General features: G+C 40.2%; 1 protein-coding gene across 1 annotated transcript in view; it reads right to left on the minus strand.

Moving 5' to 3' along the window:
* Window positions 1–20603, minus strand: part of CUBN (cubilin) — a 147179-nt gene that overhangs the window by 95355 nt on the left and 31221 nt on the right. Inside the window, exons 23-27 of the mRNA XM_009275697.1 lie at window positions 15451–15637; window positions 13005–13165; window positions 12292–12473; window positions 11480–11636; window positions 8792–8979 (exon numbers count right to left, since the gene is read on the minus strand). Coding sequence (XP_009273972.1) covers window positions 8792–8979; window positions 11480–11636; window positions 12292–12473; window positions 13005–13165; window positions 15451–15637 — 875 coding nt within the window. The remainder of the gene's footprint in view (window positions 1–8791; window positions 8980–11479; window positions 11637–12291; window positions 12474–13004; window positions 13166–15450; window positions 15638–20603) is intronic.

A 20603-nucleotide genomic window follows, 5' to 3' on the forward strand; every position in this document is an offset into this window, starting at 1 on the left:
CCTGCTCTGGAAAAAAGCTGCTTACATATACTAGTTAGGCACAACACATAGTCTTGATCCAGAGATAATGGAGTCTTTCAGTTTCATATGAGGGGAAAATCCATCCTATGAATATTGACAGTTCTCATTTTTATGGTACTGTACATAATTCTATTATCAGATGTCATTAATTCATTATATAATTATAAGTCATTATATCAATAATTGTCTCAATTTGAGTCTTGAAACAATTTTTTTGCAGTCTGAAAGCCTTTTTGTGGGAACCAACAGCAACAGCCCTGGGCTGTATTTGCAGAACTCAGAAAAGGAGGTTGCGCCTTGGATCAGATCAGCATAGCTGCGAGTGCCCCACCCATTGCCAGAGCCTCTAGGATATCCTCGAAGAGCTATTCTAACACACACAAGTACCCCTTTCCTCTTAGAAGTGGGAAACCTGATATGGGATTGTTTTGTCTGATCTAAACACTAGAGGCAGTGATTACAGGTATCTGAGCAGCTCTTCCTGAACGGGTCATTTTTTGAAAAGGAAATTCTGATGGCATCGCAACAAATATGTTGCCAGAAAACAAAATTAAGCAAACACCAGACAAGTAACAGAATGCACTCCAAAGTGAGATCACCATTAATTGTTAAAGCAAGAATTAAATAAAAATAATCCATTTCCAAGCAACACATTTCCTTCTAGAAGAACTAGAGTGCAAGCTTAAGAACCTGCAGGTCTGTCAGCCAGAGAAAAACACAACAAACTAAAGCTCCAGTATGTGGCACATTGCGCTAGCTTAGCACCACGGTGACATAGTTTTCATAGAAACAAAGGCAGCTTAAAACTTTGAGCAATTTACTATGTGGAACCTTGTTATTTCTGCACAAACAGGAGAACAAAATAAGGTTATGTTTGTGTTTGCATGATGAGAAGTGTTTGCAATTGCCACTAGAAAAAAGCCCTCCTTAAGAACTCATTCTAAATAATATTTTAATATGATTATTTAAATATGTCTATGCCCTAGATGACCTTTGACAAAACTCCTTGCTCTGACCACCGTAAGCAACTTTCTTGTCTCCACACAATGACACACTTCCACTAATTAACCATTTTATTCCATAGTACAATGGAGTTTGACATCGTGTATCACTAGACATATAGGCACACTGGTTAATCTTGCTGGGATTTATCTAACATATGGAAATGTATAAACATCTAGTTTATCAATAGTAAGAGTTGTATCTGAGTCTATGTTTTGTCTTGTAACCTGGGCCTGAAATACTCAGAGCCCTTTGAAAGTTTCAAGAAAAGTTAAATTCCACACTGGACTGCAGTGATATTTTTTAAAAAGAATTTTTCATCTCTTACTTTGCCACTTACTACCTTCTCAAAGAAAACAAGCATTTCTAACTACAGGCAAATCTGCTCATTCCTGTCTTTCTGTGCAAATGATACAGAAATAGTAATTTTCTTTAGCAAGGCTCTGGATTTATTATAAGAATGTCAGAAATGCAGGGTGTATCTTTGGATGAAATTTTAAAATTATTTTAGATGTAGGAGTAGGAAACTACTGCTGTTTAAGAAAGGAATGCCTAGGAGGCATCCACCTAGTCGGTCAACCCTAAGACCTGCACTCAAAACCTTATTTGTTCAGCATGATATTTCAAATCCTCAAGTCTGTATTAGGAAAGCACCTCCACCTAATCACCATGCTGTCTGGATGGAGAAGGTCCCAGCCACCTGCAACGGGGCAGTCCTGGAGTCTCACCCATGCATGCAAGACAGAGCAGGCTGAGTCAAAAGCAAGGCAGTCCAGTGCAGGAGTGCCTCTGCAAAGCCTGCCTTTCTGCTAACCACTGTGGGTTCTTTGACCTCAAATAATGGCTCCATTGCCTGGGGCAAACCCAGGCTGCCCCTTGTCCTGCTCCTGACCCCATGCCTCTCCCTGAGGTACAGGCAGAGGTTTGCTGTCATGGCCAACATCCAAACGGGTCCCTGAAGTGTCTCTCCTGCCTTTGCCAACCAAGGGGCTGCTTGGGGATCCACGCCCTTGTGGTAGTGGGATCACACATGCCTGGTCACAAGGCTGTGGCTATTTTGGTAGAGTGCTTTCCTCAATGTCTCAGAAATTGAGGCGGTTCCTCTACAGCAAGAATCCACTCATGGTGAAGGAGCAGGATACTTCTGAGCTTGAGACAATAATATTTCCAAAGTTATTCTTCAGGAGAAAGCTGCTACTGTGGGAAAAGCTCCTTACAAAGAGGCAGGGCTGTGCCTAGGGACACAGCAATCGGGGTAGGGGGGATGGAGAAGGTGTGCCTGCTCTGAAAAGCCCAGGGGGGTCTGAGCAGTTTGCAGCATCGCTGACTCACATGCAGGGCTGAGTGCTGCTCCCCACATGCTTTGCCAGCCCAGATGAACTGAACTGCCAGTGCAAGCAAACATCACACTGACACTGTCAGAGGCCAGAGAGGGCAGGATCCACTCTGGGAATCCCCCTCATTTGAGAAAATTTGCATCATGCATAACTATGGCAACTGAGAAGAGCTGCAGATTGGTCTCGGCAAATGAAGATGGGGAAAAAAGGGAAATATTCCTGCCTCTTAAGCTTTCAGGAAAGCAAAACCGCCTGCTCATGGGAACAACAGGGAGGGGAGGGACAAGACCTTCCTCAAAGTCTGGTGTGGTTTTCTCTGAGTCGTCTGGGGGCTTCCCTTTGATGAAGGGAAGCTTTGACCAATTCAGATGGGGTTTCTCCAGCCACCACGTAATTTCGTATTGTGATGCCTGTGCTGAGTGGGATAAGCCACTTCATTGCACAGTCTCAAAGACGCTGGCCAGGCTTTCCAGCAAAATTTGGAATACAGAAGGAGAACAGAGGAGAGAAGAATCCAGCTGCAACAAGATGAGTCCCAAGTGCCCTTTCCCCAACAAGGGGCATGCACACTACCATCATATGGTAGTATTTCACAGTCATTTCATTGTACAGTACTTTTTCCTGAAGGTACAGGCAAAGTCACATTGCTCTGAGCTGGCAGGGTGTGGAAAACGCTGAGTCCATGAAGGTCTGACTCATTTTGTGAGTCTAAGAGCAGAGTCTGTGCTGGCTTCACTTGTGCTTCTTCTCATCTGAGGTTTCTGTAGGCACCAGGCAACTTTCATCACTGACAAATTTAGCTGTCTTGAGGGGTGGGGGGATTTTGTGTGCGCATTTGTAGGTCTGCTTCTAAGTAACCTTTCAAACAGCAAAGCCAAAGTGTACCTTGATTCTGGCAATGCAGGCAATTGGGAAAACAAAAATCTGAGCCCTGAGCCAGTCTTGTCTAGGGTGGGCAGCTTTTGGCCCGACACTCTCCTTCTGAGTATCCAGATCTCTCACTGAAAATCAGTGCAAGGGCTAAGATTTCCTTGTGTACCAATGGTGAGGCCTGCCACAGAAACCCAAGGAGAATTGTAGCTTTTATCCTTACTGTCTTACACTGAAGGACTTCTTGTGGAGGCCCATAAACTCCTGAAGGAATACAGGGATGGGCTGGCATGCTGCCAGCTTGCATGGTAATATGTTAATGGATACCACTGCAGTCTGGCCAGCAGGCTGTAATTTGATGTCTGTGTGCAGAACCTGGATGGGTATATTTAATATATCATCTGCTTCCCCAGGGTGATATACTACCGGTGACTTTTTGTAAATCAATGCATGGCCATAAGCAAAGCCATTCTCTGTGCTTGGAGAATTCCTGCAGCACTTTAAAAAGACACACTCATGAATAAAATGTAATAATGTTAATCTCCTAATATGGTTTAAGCATATTTACTAATTACAAGTACAAAAGGGAGTAAAACTAGAAACACGGTAAGCTTTTTTTTTTTCTATGATAAGCTAATAAAAAAAGAGGATGACCAGCTGAGTGCAAGTGACAATTATCTAATGCAGTATTCCCAGATGGAGAAAAAGGATATTATGGCACATCCCTGGAATGCTACTGTGGTTTAAAAAAGAAAAAAAAAGGACATATCCTGTTACCACCAGAAGGAAATGAAACAGTTCTCAGGAGCAGATGCCTTATTAATTACTGTACTCATTTGATAATATTCCACATATACGGATGCAATGGTATTTTAACCACCCTGAGCCTAATTGCTGAAAGAGTCTGGACTGCTTAAGTACACTGGCAGTAAGCAAGCAAGGAAGTGCTTTATTCCAGATAGGAACTCTGTCCTGCCCTGCAGCAGAAGGAAGGCTACTGTTGTTATCAGGCAGTCGTTTGCCCCCGTAAGATGTTCTTTTGCATTAACCCAATGATAATTCCATTCTTGCCACTAGACGACTAACGTGCTGCACGTTAGCAGCACGTTAGACCAAAGGGGTGAGACTCAAACAGAGCGCTCTGAAACTTGTCTTGCTGCATGACACAATTTTATTATCTGCTTATCAGGCTGGTGGCATCTTGCAAAAGGCTGGGCAAGGTCTTCCCTGTACTTATAGAAGCAGATGCTAAACAGGCTGGACTTCAAGGGACGGTTGTACTTTCTGAGCAGAACATAGAGGGAGATTGTCACTGAAGGACAGAAAGATTAGTGGTTTTCAAATGATATTTTTCTTGGATAAGAAAGGTCTAAATTTCAGTCCTACTGCAAGACTCTGATCTTCAGGGCAATAACATGACATTCTCCTTACTTATAAAATAGCTTTGCCTCTGTGGAGATTATGTTCTGTCATACTAAATAAGAAGGTAATTCATCATTAAAGATGGGGAGTTAAATATATGCTTGTTCAGTTAATAACCTGGTGAATGTAGAGGAAGGAATGACATTTCTATGTCATTGTCTGCAATATCTCACTGGCTACAGCCTGATGACTCCTCTAGAAAGACTAATGTTAGGTTATTAAGCCAAGCCACAGCACACAATATAATTTTAAGACCATCCAATCTAATTACAGTTAGTGCAGCATCACTAGGAAACAGTCTGCTATTTGGTATGCCTTGTATCATATCATTGCCACTTCTGTACATGTCTTTATCACAAACAATTCATCTCACATTCTTGAAACTTTGCTGTAAAGCTCCTTCCAAAATGTCACACATCCTGTGAGCATTACTAGCAATGAGCCAACATCCTCTGACAGGCCATGAAACACTGCACGCTGCCCATTCGCTGAGAAAGTGCTCATATGAGATTCATGCTAGAGACTGACATTATAAAAAACTGCAGTTTTGCCTCCCTCTCACACTGCCCCTTCTCAATTTCTGGCACCTATGCACAGGGGCAGAAAATTGCCACCAAGTCACAAGAACAGGACTTTTTCCTTCCTACTTGACACAGGTATAAATAGTTGTATGTGCTGAAGCGGTGGAGATGCAGGCCCTGTCCAGGCCAGACCGACTCAGAGTCACTCAAGGCTCCCTGCAGAGGAGGAATGCGGCTCACCATGAGTAACACCAGCCAGCTGCTGCAAACTGTGGTCTGGCTCACAAGAAGCATCCCATGATCAAAGGCGAAAAGGAAATAGGTAACACAATACATGGCTGACTCCTCATTGTACAGCTGTGGCTGCATTTCACTCTGGGACAGCCACACACTGTACTTGCACTTACTTGTACTCTTTGGACATCTAACTATCTTTTTCCTTGTCCTATATTCGAAACAGTTATTTGCTCTAAGTGATGATAATATCTTTGGTAACTGACAACCACTAGGAATACCTGTGTGTAGAAACTTTTGGTTTTGTCATTATTCTACATATTTAATTTCTGACTCATATGTGGACTAAGCCAGGGAGCAAATAGCAAATTAATATATTGTGTATATCAGACTGAATTAGTCATGAGGCAAAATGGTCTTGTATGCTACATGTGGGTTTGGGTCAGAAGCGTAAGTAAGTAAGTCATAACTAAACACAAAGCTGAAGAACAGGCCCTTTTCCAGTATGGAGACTGGAACCAAAACCACAGTTTCCAGTGGGCCAGGTCCAGCAGTACTCAGGAATGCAGCTTGCCCAGTCTAGCTGTCCCTACCCCACCAAGCACCATGATTTTCTCCTTCAGAATTCAGAAAGATTTCAAAAAAATCAGAGCTGTAGTTTGAGACATTTGCAATGTCATAAAAATACGTCCACATGCATTAAATCTATTTCTCCCGCTGACTTTTAAAAGCAGCTCTGCTATTCTTTTTTGCAACTACCATTTCTTGATTGTACTTTGCTCAGGCAAGTCAGCTCTCTGCCATAACACCTCTGCAACATTTAATCTTGTCCTCCATCACATATCACTTTCCCTTACTCCATCTACCACCATAACTGTGATCATCACCTAATCTAACCTAACAGCTAACTCTTGTCCTTCCCATCCCCAGCCTCCCAGCAAGTAGCAGCCAGTACTGTCACCAAGCCTGCCATCTGCTAGCTGCCACTGAGCACCAGGCTGCTACTGTCAGGGCTGCCACAGAACTAAGAAGACAAGTAGGGTGTTACTGCCTCCTGCAAGGGGCTGAGGTGGGAAAGCTGCTGCCATCAAACCCAAAAGGAGATGGGAAAAGGGGCACCTAAAAGCTCCTGGGGAAAAAGAGCACCTGATCAGCACCAGTGGCCACTCCACTTTGTGAGTGTAGCTACATGGAAACTGTCTGAGCAGCAGCTTCTCATTTCCTCCAAGAAAATGGTGAAGGGCTCTGGCACATGGCCCATGCACCACCCACTTGGACTACAGTGAACAGGATTATATCTCTATTTTCTCAGTGTTATACTCAGCCAGGGCATCAGAGCTTTCCCCTTTTAGGCCTCTCTGTAATAAAAGAACCTCAAAACTAGCATGTGGCAATAAAGCAATTTATCTTAGCTGAACAGCTATGAGTTGGGGGTTTTTTTATTAACCTTTTTTCCAATTTGCAGTGGCGTCAGACTCCACATGGATTTCAGACAGAAAAGTCCCAAATATCTGCAGTCTGCTTAGAAAGTGAACTGCACGCTTGTTCCAGATGATTCCCCCTTTCCCCTACACCACAGAGCACTCACAGCCTTGCCAACATACTCCCCTTTCGCAAGACGCAGGGTGGGAGCAAACACTATTCAGTTTCCTGGCTGGTTCAACCTTGTTCTCTTTTTTACACTATGGCACATATTTATGCAGCATGCAACAACCAAATGAGAACATCTTTTCCAAGTGGTATTTCTTAATGGCACTTGGAGAAAGATTTGTAAGTAATGCCACATGAATTGCAAATTAAATCCTCCTTAACACACTTTCATGACACTGTTTTTCCCTTGCATTTTCCTTTTTATACCTCTTTCAGTCTGTATTTTCTTTGATTGGAAGCACTGAAAAATTGTTAAAACAAAGAGTACAAGTACTTTTCTGCTCCCTGTCTCCTCACTCCCTCCGATATGTTTTCTTTCTATCCTTTTAAGTGCTTTGGATCAGGTCCTTGCCTCTGGCACTATTCCTCCAGCCTTGACTTACACCTAGAATAGTGTTTTCTGGCAAGTCTCTTGCTCCTCACTGGCTGGCTCCTGTGTGCAGGGCTCCTGCTTTTCATGGATCAAGGGCTTAAGCATCTTGCGACTAGCACTGGCCTCTCCACTTGGCTCCAATGTTTCCTTTCCAGCCTCCTCACAAAAATGAACCAGGGTTTAACAGTTTTCAATACAGTGCCCCCTCGTTTATTTTCTTCACATGTCTATTCTTTCTTTCCATTCCTGACCACAAAGAGAAGAAAGCTGGAAGAACACCACTTTTGCCAGTTTATTACCAATTTTGAGCTGTGAAAGTTGGCATAGAGGTAGCAAGGGAGGATGTCTAGAGGGAATAGATTAGCCCATCACCAGGCCTGTTGCTGGACCTTCTGCAAGACCCCAGTGTAAGTAAGTATCCCCAGAAACGTGGGCACTATTCCTTAGTCCTCTCCTTAGCCGTAAGTAGCCTTCTCTAACACTTCTCTAAATTTCAATTCCTCTTGTGCAAAACCTAAGTAGAGCACAGGGGCTACATACTGGCATCCTGTACAAGGGTCAGATCTGAAGGATGGATTAGTTCAGCAAAACAGCAAAACTGCAGACAGGAGATTATAATCCTCAGTATAGCAGTGACCATGACTACACTCTACTTTCCACAGTACGAAGTACAAAACTGAGAGAAGATATCGTTTCAGTTGTCCTAGAAATAAAATTTTTCAGGAAAGGAAAATAAAGGATACTTGGCTTTAGATTGACTAGATGGTTTTATTTGGCTAAAAATTTCTCATTTTGTTTGTGGGTAAATTCAGTTTCTTTCAGTCCCTTTGAAGAAGCAGATTAATTATGAAAAGGAAAATATAAACAGGAGACACAGCAACCCTCCCTTTAAAAATGTAGAAATAACACATTTTAAAGTTTTTTAACATTCCCCACTCCTTCTCAGATAAAAACAAGAGGAAAATAATTGGGCTTATTGCCTTTTTGCAATCAATTTACTAATACCAGGATTTCTTCTTCTTTACATGAAGCTGGAATCATGACATCTCACTTCACCCATAAAAGTCAGTGCATCTAATCTAAGGTGGTAGCTAGACTCTTTGTAGCAAGTCTAGGCACCTGCAAAGTGATTCATCCTCCCTATTGCAGACACCTGTCTTAAGGTAGGATGAAGTGCTCTCTGGCAATGCTTCACACCCCACTGATCATGGAGAAAATAGGGATGAATCATTTGGACTTAACACTTGAGTGGCTGGCTAAATTTAGATAAGATAATTTTCCTCTTGGTCTTCTGCATCCTTATTGCTTTTCTTTATGGGAGAAGACCTGATTTTTCTTGTTTCTAGAATGTGGGTACATACCTTCAAGAAGTCACGGTCACAGTCAGATCCGTCTTCTAAATCAAAGGCTGTGAAGCTATAGTTGAGTGTGTTCCCCTTTGTAGTTTGGATAGTCCAGTGGCAGTGCTCATTTAAAGGGTAATTATTTGGATAATTTAAACTTTCCAATATGCCATGGCTACGATTAACAGTCAGTACTTCATGGCAAACTGAAAAAAAGTGATAATAAATTATATTTGTGCAGTGCTTATTAAGCCAGTATCTCAAAAAATTACTAACTGAAGTTACTGATAGCATTACAAGATGAGAAATGTTTTTATTCACAGATTAGAGAAATCATGCAGAAAGAGAATTGTGATCTATTTAAGAACATATTGCATCTGTTGCAAACAAAATCCAGACTTTCCAAACTTGAATCCTTCAGCTCTATTATGTCCTTTTCTGACACTTGCAGACTCATCAGTATATGTAGTATGTATACTTTTTTGGCAGTTTTCTTTAATTCTAAATACATGGTTATTCCTGAAACATGTTTTCTTTTTTTTTTTTCCAACTAATAATAGAAATTTGCACTGTCATTTGAAACAATTTGGGGAGGCTGCTCAACAAAGATTGGCTAATGGATTAAAGTGGTTTATTTCAGCAAACTGGAAAAAAAAAAAAATCATTGGTTAAAAAACCAAAAGGCAAGTACACTAGTTGTATTGGATTTTCTAGCTCCAGGAACTGGAAGTAACCATGAAATTCTTTAAAATGGAGCCATGATTTTCCTTGTGAGTCATCCAATAACATCCTAGCATAAGAACTGGACACTCACCTGGAATAATAAGAGCTTTCCTTGAAGTGCAGAGAACATGCAAAAGAAACTAAACTAGATAAAGAGTGAAATGACAATTACGGCATTGGGTCAGTGAGTCTCACTTTCCTGTATCCAACTTCACTAAAGACAGAAAATACCAATGTGGGCAATCCCTCATCTGGAGACAGCATACAACGTGTGTCAGGAGCAGAGAAGAAGTGGGCAGGAGGTGGGGAGCAGGACAGGCTGTTTGCTTTGTACAGCAAATCTGCAGCGTTTGAACAGCAGAAATAGCTGAGATTTACTTGCAAAACTCTTCTATTGTCTGTCACTAGGGATAATACACCTACCTCCTGCAAATTTTTTTTATTCTTTCCAAATGATTTACAGAGCAGCAAGGTCTGTATTTTTAGGACTTCAAAATGCTCAGGATATAGCTGAAGGTCAGGGTCAGGTGGAGTGAAGCTTGTCTGCAAAGCTACACTGAAGCATACAACTGCTTGAAAGGACAGGATGAAGAGCACAAAATGGATTTTGAAGAACGCAAGATGGGTAAAAGCTGCTACCCCCTGCCATCAGGATTTTATTAGAAACATATCAGACACAAAGGCGCCTTTGAATGTTAACTTGATACCATGTTTTCTTTTGCAATGTTCTCCAATTCATCATTACATTTCTTTCATGTACATGTAAATGCATCTGGCATCTAAGCATCCTTATTTTATACCACTGCTTCCTACATAATCTTAGCTTTTGGGCAAACCATTGAAAGCTTTCTCTGATGCATCTTTAAGAATTAAATATGAATGTAAAGTGTAGATCACATTACCTGATAGCTCAGATTCTACATCTGAGTGCTTAGAAAGTGCTCTTTCTGTTTAATTAATGAAAGTGGGGGGAACCCTTTTCTAATATATTGTCTTGACTTTGCAGTCTGAAAAGTACTTGGTAGATGAATCTGTGATATCTTTAAGGAATGAGGGAGCCAAAGCTCCCTCACTCTTCTAATTATTGTATGCGCCATGTGTGGATGAATAGCGCTTTTTTTTTTAATCCATTTACTATTGTCCAAACCTAGGACAACTTAATTCTATAATTCTATAATGCTATAAGTCTATAAACCTACAGCAATCTCTATCAATTGGGCATGTCATATTTAGGGTACCAAAGATGCTTGCAAATCATTTTGTATGTGGTGAAATTCCATATCTTCCAGTGTGCATTTAACCATATATGCTAGAGTGCATAAGGAGAAAAGTAAACACCGGGACAATATTCAAGGTTATGACTGGGAACAAAATAACTTTAATTTGTTATGTATCTTCTTGGATTTTTCTCCAAATGTTATTATTCTGATATTTCTGGGGTAGAACTATTTTACAAAAAAATGTTTGCAAGAAAAATGTGACCCTTACCATAAGATATAAAAAATGATCCTAAGCCCCACAATGATCCAGGATGGCTGAGGGTAACTCATTTATCCTTTGCCATCCTGCCTCACAAGCAGCTAGACAAGCAGAGAAGCTTGTTCCATCTGCCTTCTCTGTTAAAAAGTCAGGAGACTGGGTTAACAGAAGAACAGTCCAGTCTACCCTGTTATGGACTTCCAACACTTGTTATTCTGAGTAAATCCGAAGTGGTTAAGTGCCACTGGTGCACATAATAGAAGCAGAGCCACCTCACCAGCTTTCTTCTAGGGAGGAGATAATCTCCATCATGGGTAGATGAGCAGATAATTTTTAGCGCTCTGTGTTCTGTGGCTGTAGCAGGCTAGAGAACCTGGGTCAATAATAGGCTCTATACATTGTCCTCTGCTCATGAATAGGTAAGATCATGGGCTGCAAGAAGCAGTTTCAGGAACAAGCTGAACTGTAGAAACATGTTCTTCTCATCTTTTTTTACTTACTTACCCTGTTTGTATTTAGCTAAAAAACCTCCACCTCGCAGATTGCTATCTGTCCTTAGTTTTACATACATGCTGTCTCCACTGGAATGGATGAGTTGTGGTATCTGATTCCCACAAAATTTACCTAGCTGTTTAGCATTACTGCTGTTGCCATCATATACCTTCAAAGAAAAAAAAAAGAATTTAATAAAACTGATGGTATTACAAATCCAAGTAATTTCCCCCTGACAAATGTCTGCTTAGGCAATTGTTACGGGGTATACAAGAGGTTAAATTCTATTTCTGCTCAGAGGAAGCCTGACAAGCATTTCAGAAACAAGCAAATCGGTGGAAAAACAGGAAGCCAGTAATCCAATACTGGTGGGTTTTGAGGAGCTTACACACCAAGAGGGAAAAACCACTCCGTTTCAACTCTGTTAAAAATATTCAAGTAATTTAAACAACAATTCGAATATGAAATTTGGGATTAACAATAGGGTTATTGATACTGTTGTGCCTTTTTCCTTGTAATTTACTAAGAGACCATACCAAGGCCTTGGTCCAAAACACAGCAAATTTAAAAGATACAGACAGATTCTTATTTCAGTGGCCTTTGTATCTAGACATAAATGCTGTTCTTACCAGCAGCTACACAGACACTGCTGCCTTCCCTCTCACTGCTCTGTGATATGAAGGTAGCATATCAGCATGGAACTTTCCTATTCTGGGTCTGTTCACTTACGAACATTTGAAGACCAGGGCCATGTGTTTTTCCTTGCCTGTGCACTCATCATACTCAGCTGCCTCCTATGGAGCAAAGTGTCACAGGGTACATACCGCAAGGTAATCGAAGTTGCACTTTGGGTGATACTGTAGATGGAACTGTTCAAACTGGATTTCAAATGGGGTTCCTCGGTTTCCTCTGAGCAACCAGTAGCACTCTGAATTGTGGTAATATGGCATAGGGTAGTTGGGAGACATGAAGACACCAGAAGCTGTCATCAAAGTCCCACCACAACCTGAAAACAGCAAAGAAACCAAACAAACATTTAACACCTAGAAGAGTAGAGAATTAGACATGATGTGTGAGATTCATACTACTGACCTCATTCACATGCCCTGAACATCTTCAGTGATGCCCCAAAATCTGCATTTAGCCAACAGTGTTGTAAGCAGAAGAGAGCCCATAGCGCCTAGAAATATTAACTATATAATTTGAAGAGTGCTCCAGATAGATAGTTAATCTTCAAATAGAAACCTCTCCATTAAATTGTTGCTTACTGCTTTCCTAAACATACGAGAAAGTTGATGCTACATTGTATCTAGGGAAAAGCATTTCCTTCCCTATGGAGGAAAAAAAAAGCCCAAGGATCAAGAAAGTTGTATCTTGATCTTAACAACACAAATATATGTTGCTATATAATTAGCAGACAGATTTTAGAAGATGGGAAGCAGAAAAGATGTGGGGGAAAAGGTGAGAAATTAAATACAAATGAAAGATCAAAAATGAGATGTGTAAAATGGTTTTATACTCGATGCAGTCATTTTACCTGCTGAGGTACCATCCCACTCTGCTGAAAATCCCTTTCTTGTGCCAAATATGTCACTTACAAACTTTATCCACAGCTTGTTACCATGAGAGATTATAACAGGAGGCAGGTCTGTACCACAGTATTTTCCAAGAGGAGGAGAAGTTTCATAGCCTCCATCTCTAGAATGATAGAAAAGAAAAACCTTACGTCAAAGAGGGAAACCATGAGAAATGTTAACAAACCAAAAATCTTGGGATTCTTTCAGGCCTGGGAAAGACTAATCCTGGCTCTTAATCTTCCACAGCAATACAGCTACCAAATAGTGGAGGAGTCCTGCTACTTGCAGTAAGAAGTCCTACCACAAGCACCTGCTTGCTGGGTATGTCCCAGCATCTCAGCAGCCTGTCCAGAGTCTGTCAATACCATGACAGACTCAAATGTCTCAAGCAGACTTGATGCTGCAGAGGCAGGACCTTCTCTGTATTCTACAAGGTGGCAATCATTGGTGTAACCAAAGGTAATCTTATAATTTGACGAAATAACAGTTTGCTCACTTCTCACTGTTTAGCCTGGCACAAAACCAGATGAGCTGACCTATTAAAAAAAACATGTTTATTTGCACCACACAAATGGGAACCCACTTCTCAGAACTGATATGATGTGTGTTTTGAAATATTTTCTTAGCCTTCAGAATTTTTTCTACAACCACTTATTTCCCATTTTTAAATTAAGTAATATTTCCAGTAATATTTTCTAATACTGTAACCAGGATGCACATCTAATGTTCTGTTTTGCTACCTGCACCTGTCTCATGGGAATAAAAAAGACGGTGACAACCTGCTTATCAATTGCTTTCTAACCTTATCTTTAAGCACTTTCATATTACAAATACCCGATAGGTCATTAGGAAAATAATAAACACATTTATATCTATATATGGGTGTGGTCTTGATATGATGCTTTTTAAGTGGACAGTAATACTTTCAATTACATTTTCACAGGTTTATATCTGCTTTTGAGAGAAATTTCTACTTAGACCTTGCCACTTTATTTTCTTGTCATCCTTCCAGCTTAAACTGCTTGCCACTGTCTCAGGTTACTGGCAGTTGAAGAACTGTGCCCGAACCTCCCCTCAGTTGCATCTCAGCCTCTGCAGCTGTGGTCAGATGAACAATTTTCTTAGTCGACTGAATGCAATTTATTAGAGGACACCTCAGGACAAGAAAACAGAGTGGCACCTCACCTAAGACTTATCCAGCTACCCCATTTAATGGTTATCAGGTTTGATGAGACGTTCTGGAAATCCAGTTACGGCAACAGAAATGTGCTGAGTTGCACATAGCAATGTTCTGGCCATATCTTAAAACCTGCTTAATGCTGCTGAGCTCTTCACAGGGACAATAGAGTTAGATTTGTGCAATAAATGAATGCTTTCAGTTCTCGAGGTGAAAAAAAAAATTGTTATAATTCAGGTCTTGCTCAAATTAAGGTGTTAACTGTTAAAATAAAGTTAGATTAAATTTAATCTCAGATTGTTGTTTTAAAATGAAAAAATGAAACACTTTACTTAGAAAATATTGAAAAAGCCTTTCAGGTTCTTATAACTTTCTCCAGTTTGTAAGTACAGCTGAAAACGACCAGCTAATTCAGCAGGAATTCAGAATCTCAATACTGCAATTTCAGCACATAGATTTTGTTTGGTTCTAAAAAATAAGACACTACTTACAGAGGAATAACCCCTACAGAATATCTGTATCAGAACGAGTTTTATCATGGTGCTCATTGAGGTCATGGAAACTCATGGCATGCTCAGAGTGAAAAACCATACTGGCATTCTGCAGACATGGTTCATCTAGACAGCTGGCGCATGAGGACAAAAATGGGTGCACTGACACTGCAAAGTGCAAATCCCATACAGCAACACAGCAGAAAGGACGTGTACTTGGCACAGATGTATTGTAAGCATGCAGCTAACCTTCCTGCAAATATTACTTTCTTCTACTTGTCTCTGTCCTGTAAAATTTACTAGAAATCACCATGCTAATGTCCTAAGTTTAATGGTGATACAGTATAGACAAATATCGCAGATTATGTACATGTTCCAAGTGCTGCATCATAGAATAGCTGCTGTTTAAAGATGATAAACGTAAAACAGAATATGTCACAAAACAGGCAATAAAACTCTTTGTTTCTGTACTAAAGAAAACAACCAGAATGCAGTGCATGGGAACACAGTCCACATACTCCACTTGCTCTCAGAACTGGAATTTACCAAGTGGGAAAGCTGACAATGGAGCAGGATGGGAGGAGGAAAAGGTAGCCTTTAAAGTTCTCTGGTACGTCCTTTTCCCACATTGACAGCACAGGTGTATAGTTAAAACTATAGCTTCTGAACATGCCTAAGTGGATTTGGATAACTTCCATGGTTATCAGTAATAAGGACAAGAGAAATAATTAGGCTTGCCTGATTTCTACATAATCCTCTGTACAGCGTTTATTCCCTTCCAAGGTGAAGTTGGTGAAGTGCAGCACAATCTGTCTGTTTATTCCCACTGTGATGGTGTATATGCACTCCGTCCGGACAGGGTAGTTATTGGGATAGTTTGGCGATGTTAGCACACCAGTTTCAGTACTGTAGTTGTGTGAGCACACTTTAAAAAGAAAAGAAACAAGCATGAATTAATTTAATATGTATGCTAAATTAACAGGAAATTTCTATTTCCAACAGACAGAGGAGCAAACATCCTGTGCTCCTGTGCATTATAACTCTTCCTGGACACATCTTACTGCTGAATATCATCACTATAAACTAAAACCAGAACCCAGCTTTTTCATGGGATTTCTTATATTTGAGTTGATTTGTTCAGCTTTTACAAGAATACTGTGTCTGTAATAAATAGGCAATGTAAGAGTAGTTCCAGCTGCCTAAGTTGGCTTTGACCTAAAACCAGGTAAGCAGAGAAAGGAAACTAAAAGGCATGTCTTGATCAACACAAAAGGTAGGATTCCTGAATTTCTGAAAATCAGCGGTGGTGGAAACTGAATGCAGTCTCTAGCTACAAGGAGATGCTACATTGTTCTCAGGCATTCCCCATGATCAGACCTGGGAGATGGGGATTTTATATCTAAATTTCTTTTCCCATTTTCTGGGCCATAAGTGACAATCAGTTGGAAAATAGTATAATCCTTAGATTGTGAGGACAAAGGAGTTCTACTTAAGGTCTTATACTAAAATCAGCTGCATCAATTCTTCGGTGAGCGCTGTAGAAGCATCTTGGTATTATGAGCTGGGAAGAAGAAAATAGTGTAGACTAATGCTGAGCCAGAACCTGAGCAATAATTATAAAGAAGCTCTTTCGAAAGCACAAACATAAGGACTAGGAATAAAAATATCTGCTATACAATGGTACATGAGACTTATTTTGGAGAGAACAATTGTTGTGTATTAGTTGATCACAGTCTGAGTAAGGTTTGTGATCTGACTGCAAAAAGGGCAAGAAGAAATGTGATCCATGTCAGGTGTTTTCAGTCGAAACAGGGAATCCTGATGCCACTGCACAAGGTAATGGTGACATGTCACCTGGAAAAATGTGGACAACCATGGTTACTGATGTTCTGGAAATCAAATGAGAACAAGTAAGAAAGAGGTTGTGGAGATAGCGGGAAATTAGTAGATTAGTAGGCAAGAGACACTAGAAGAGCTTAACTTGTTTAGCTTAGCAAGTGCAGGAGAAAAAGACAGAGATAAACATCAAGAAGCATGAAGAGAAGAAAAATAGAACACACTCTCAAAGACAATACAAGCTCTGAAGTTAAAAACTGTCCATGAATACAGACACACAGAAATTAGGAGGAAGTTTCTATCAGGAAGTGAGTTTCTAGAGCAATCATCCAACCAACATAACAGATGCAGAAAGGGGAAAAAGTTCACTGTTTTTTAAGATACCGTTTGATTAATTAATTAGGAAGGCGATCACATTATGTAACTCTTGGCAAAAAATAAAAGGGGGGGGGGGGGGGGGGGGGTTTGTGGACCATGGGGGTCCTTTCTGTTCTGCTGGATTTGATGACCCTGAAGGCTCATTCTGGTTCTCCATTCCCCTGTTTCAGGTCCTACAGGTTGCAAATATAAGATATGAAAGTAGATTTCTTAAATACTTTCTATCAAATAGGCAGGGTTAGACTAATTATAAAGTACAATTGAAAGAGCAAGCAAAATATTATGATTAACTTTACACTCATTTAAGCTGCTTGCCACAGATCTCTGAAACCTGTTTTCTAACATAGCACAGCTGCAGTGTAGTAATACTTGTGCTTAACACTTCAATATGCATAATAATTTAGGCGGAAAGGATGAAATTACAGTTCAGGCCGTCCATGCCTACAGTTGGTCATTTACGTGTCTGTTCTCCATCCATTCTAACTACTAAAATGCTTTTGCTTTTAATGGTGGCTTTTTTAATGGTAGTTTTTTACATTCTTGGTCACCTGGAAGGCCTCTGTTGAAAATGTTTTCTGTGGGATAAATACCCCCAAAGTCAGCTACCAGACTCATGTTCCTCATTCATCACAAGGAGAACAAAGAAACATGACAAAATAGTTTTCTGCCATTGGGTTGTACTTTGGTATTGACAAGTCAAAAAGGTTTCGTGCACTAGTTTACCTAAAATCATGGTCTATTAAAATCTTTATCTAGAATTTTAGTCATTTGTGTGTTCCATCACAGATATGCTCTAATGTATGCATAAAACAATCAGGTTAGTCCTGGTCATCTTAAAAACCTTGTGCTGCTTTATAAATCCTTATAATGCCCTTGCTGTGCTGCTAGCTCCCATGGTGTTTCATGATATGTAGGGTTTATCATCAATCCCAGATACTTAAATCATACGATTTCTTTGAGAACGTTGCCTGCAGGGTTAGAAATCTGACTTAGAAATATGACCCAAGTTTTTCCTAATGGCTCATTACACAAAAAGCAATAAAAAAATATAATTAAAATGTGTGTATATTTATTAGCTCACTTATTTTAAGTAATTATTTCCTCCTGATTTTGGAAGGATGGGTTCCTGACTCATGCACATTTAATGGTTAGAGGAATTGCAATACTGCCATTCCTTATTCACTCAGAGGCCGAGACCATGGATACTAGCTTTCAGCCTGGAGAATATTAAAATTGATGTACTAGATAAGGGCCCTTAGGGTAAAATTAGCAACATGGAAGCCAAAATATTTTTACCAGCCCTTTTAAGAACAATTTCCACTGAATTGTCCAGGTTCCTTCCCTCACCAAAGTTTGCTTTCTTGGGAGTAATCCATACAGAAACTCATATCCCAAGTGTGCTATTTTAAACTGGATGCTGTATACTGCTCTACACTTCACACAACAATCTTCTTTATGAGCTAAGGGGGATAAATACAGAAGGTGGAACAGTGACTGCCTTAGAAATGTCAGACTTCTGGCTACAGTGAAATAAATCCAAGTGTAGACTGAGCGTACACTGCTATGAGGATTAGGAAAAGCATAAATGAACCCACGTTTTTTGACAGCCAACTCACTTCTGGTAACCAGATTCATTTGTTGTGTTCTACTTTCAGCAGAAGAGCCGACACTCCCCTTTTGCACTCACCTCACTAACACAGCATTTGGGGGTGTGCTTGGGCAGTAATAGTTCCTTCAGTGAAAACTGTTAGCAAAGTTAACAGGAAAAAAGTACTTTGACTCCTTTGTCAAAGTTCAGAATGCAGTCTAATGCCATAATGTGATTATTATATGCCTGGAAAAAATAGGAATTCAGTTCAGTTTGAAGACACTCATCACAGCTCATGAAAAACAGGAGGAGGCAATTGTCAAGGACAATCGCACATCTTGCTTTGCCAGTGTGTGAGGTTTTGAAAGCTATTCAATCTGCTTTCTGATTTTGGTACTGAATGTGTTTGCTCTTCTGAAAAAAAAGCCATAAATGGCAGTAATCCACTGTAATAGCCAACAGCGGAGAAAAATGCCAGCTTTTGTACCACTCACTCATGCAACCATGCATAGTGCAGAAAATTATATCCACGTTTTTTCCCATAAAGAGATATTCATCAGTCGCCACAATTCTAATTAATCAAAAATAAAACTATAGTATCGTATGTAAAATAGCAATTTTCTTTCGATCTCACTCTGCCAAAGGAAAACTGGGATCCCTAACAATTAGACTTTTACGTAACACTATGCATGTTTAGAAAAAAAAGGGAGAAACTACCACATGAAGTATATGCCTCTCCACAGGCAATGGAAAGGCACATCTGCACTTCAGGGCCTTTTGTTACTGCTGCTGGCAGATGCTAACGGGCTTAATGTTTACCAAGAAGGCACACAAAGGTCCTACCGTTTCAGACCCAAACACCTTAGAAACACTGGGTACAGCTGTTCAAAAAGAATCTCCGACTCTCTTCTGCTGATTTACACATAAACACACAAACTGTAGAGGCGTATACACATATGTAGGCATACATAGGCAGACTAATACCCTGATCAAACATAACCAAGTTACAGTGGCCTAACAAGTTATCAGTTGCCAGCTGATTGAGCCTTTTTCCTGAGACTCAGGATGAGCTGAGCAGATGCCCAAGATGCATGCAGGACTTCAGCTTTTTTTTCTGTCTTAGCTCAGACTCGTTCAACCATGCCCTGTATCTCTGCACGCACGTATTTGTCCGACATTACTTTCCATTCCTGTCTTTGCTCATTCGGCTGCAGAGAAAAACCAGGCAACATCCTCCTAATAATTACTGGGTTCAGTCAGCAAGATGGGAACTGAGATCTCAACTTGTACTCAGCTATCAGTAAAGAAGACACACACATCTATACATGACCTTCAGGTGCACTTCTAAGTCCATGAGTTCACAAATGTTTTTCCTTCTTTCTTCATCCTTCTCAAACTCTGACTTCTCCAGTCAGTCATTGTCAGCTAACATATACCACACAATGAAGCTACTTAAAACCAAGTTACCCCTCTTGATAAATAATATCGTTCACAATTCTGGATGATAAGGAGGAAAAATCCTATCTTTCACCAAAGCCAGAGAAAGACCAGGAATAAAATCTCTATCAGGAAGGCAATCTGCTAAAAACCTTGTTAAGGCTGACTTTTCTCAGCAGAAAGGATGAAATGAAGCCTCTTTAATGAAACAAACAAATGAAAAAAAAAAAGAAAATGAAAAAAGAAAAAAAGAAAAAAATCCTCCCCAAAACCCCAATTCAAAGTAAAACAAATAAATTCCCACTTACTCGTGAAGAAGTCAAGGACAATAAAATACATACACTGACTCTAGTGCTATTCCTGTTGAAAAATTGTGACCTGGATCTTTCAAGACCCTGAGCAACACTTCCAGGAAAGACTGAGTCCGTTCAAAGATTTTTCAATAATTTTACATGGGTTCTTTGTGGTGTGGTCAGCCAAGATGGGCAAAAGAAAACCCTGAAATCTATCGTAACACTTAGATGGCTGTAGTGACATTCGTCTATCTGATATTTGAGACCTGGACTCTAGGAAATAAATCCAAATATTACCTTGCTTTCCACGTGACTTTCCCCTTTAAAAGACAGAAAGACGGCCAAGAACTAAGCATCCG

Source organism: Aptenodytes forsteri, unplaced genomic scaffold (assembly GCF_000699145.1).
Source record: "Aptenodytes forsteri isolate BGI_AS27 unplaced genomic scaffold, ASM69914v1 Scaffold172, whole genome shotgun sequence".
Classification (NCBI taxonomy): domain Eukaryota; kingdom Metazoa; phylum Chordata; class Aves; order Sphenisciformes; family Spheniscidae; genus Aptenodytes; species Aptenodytes forsteri.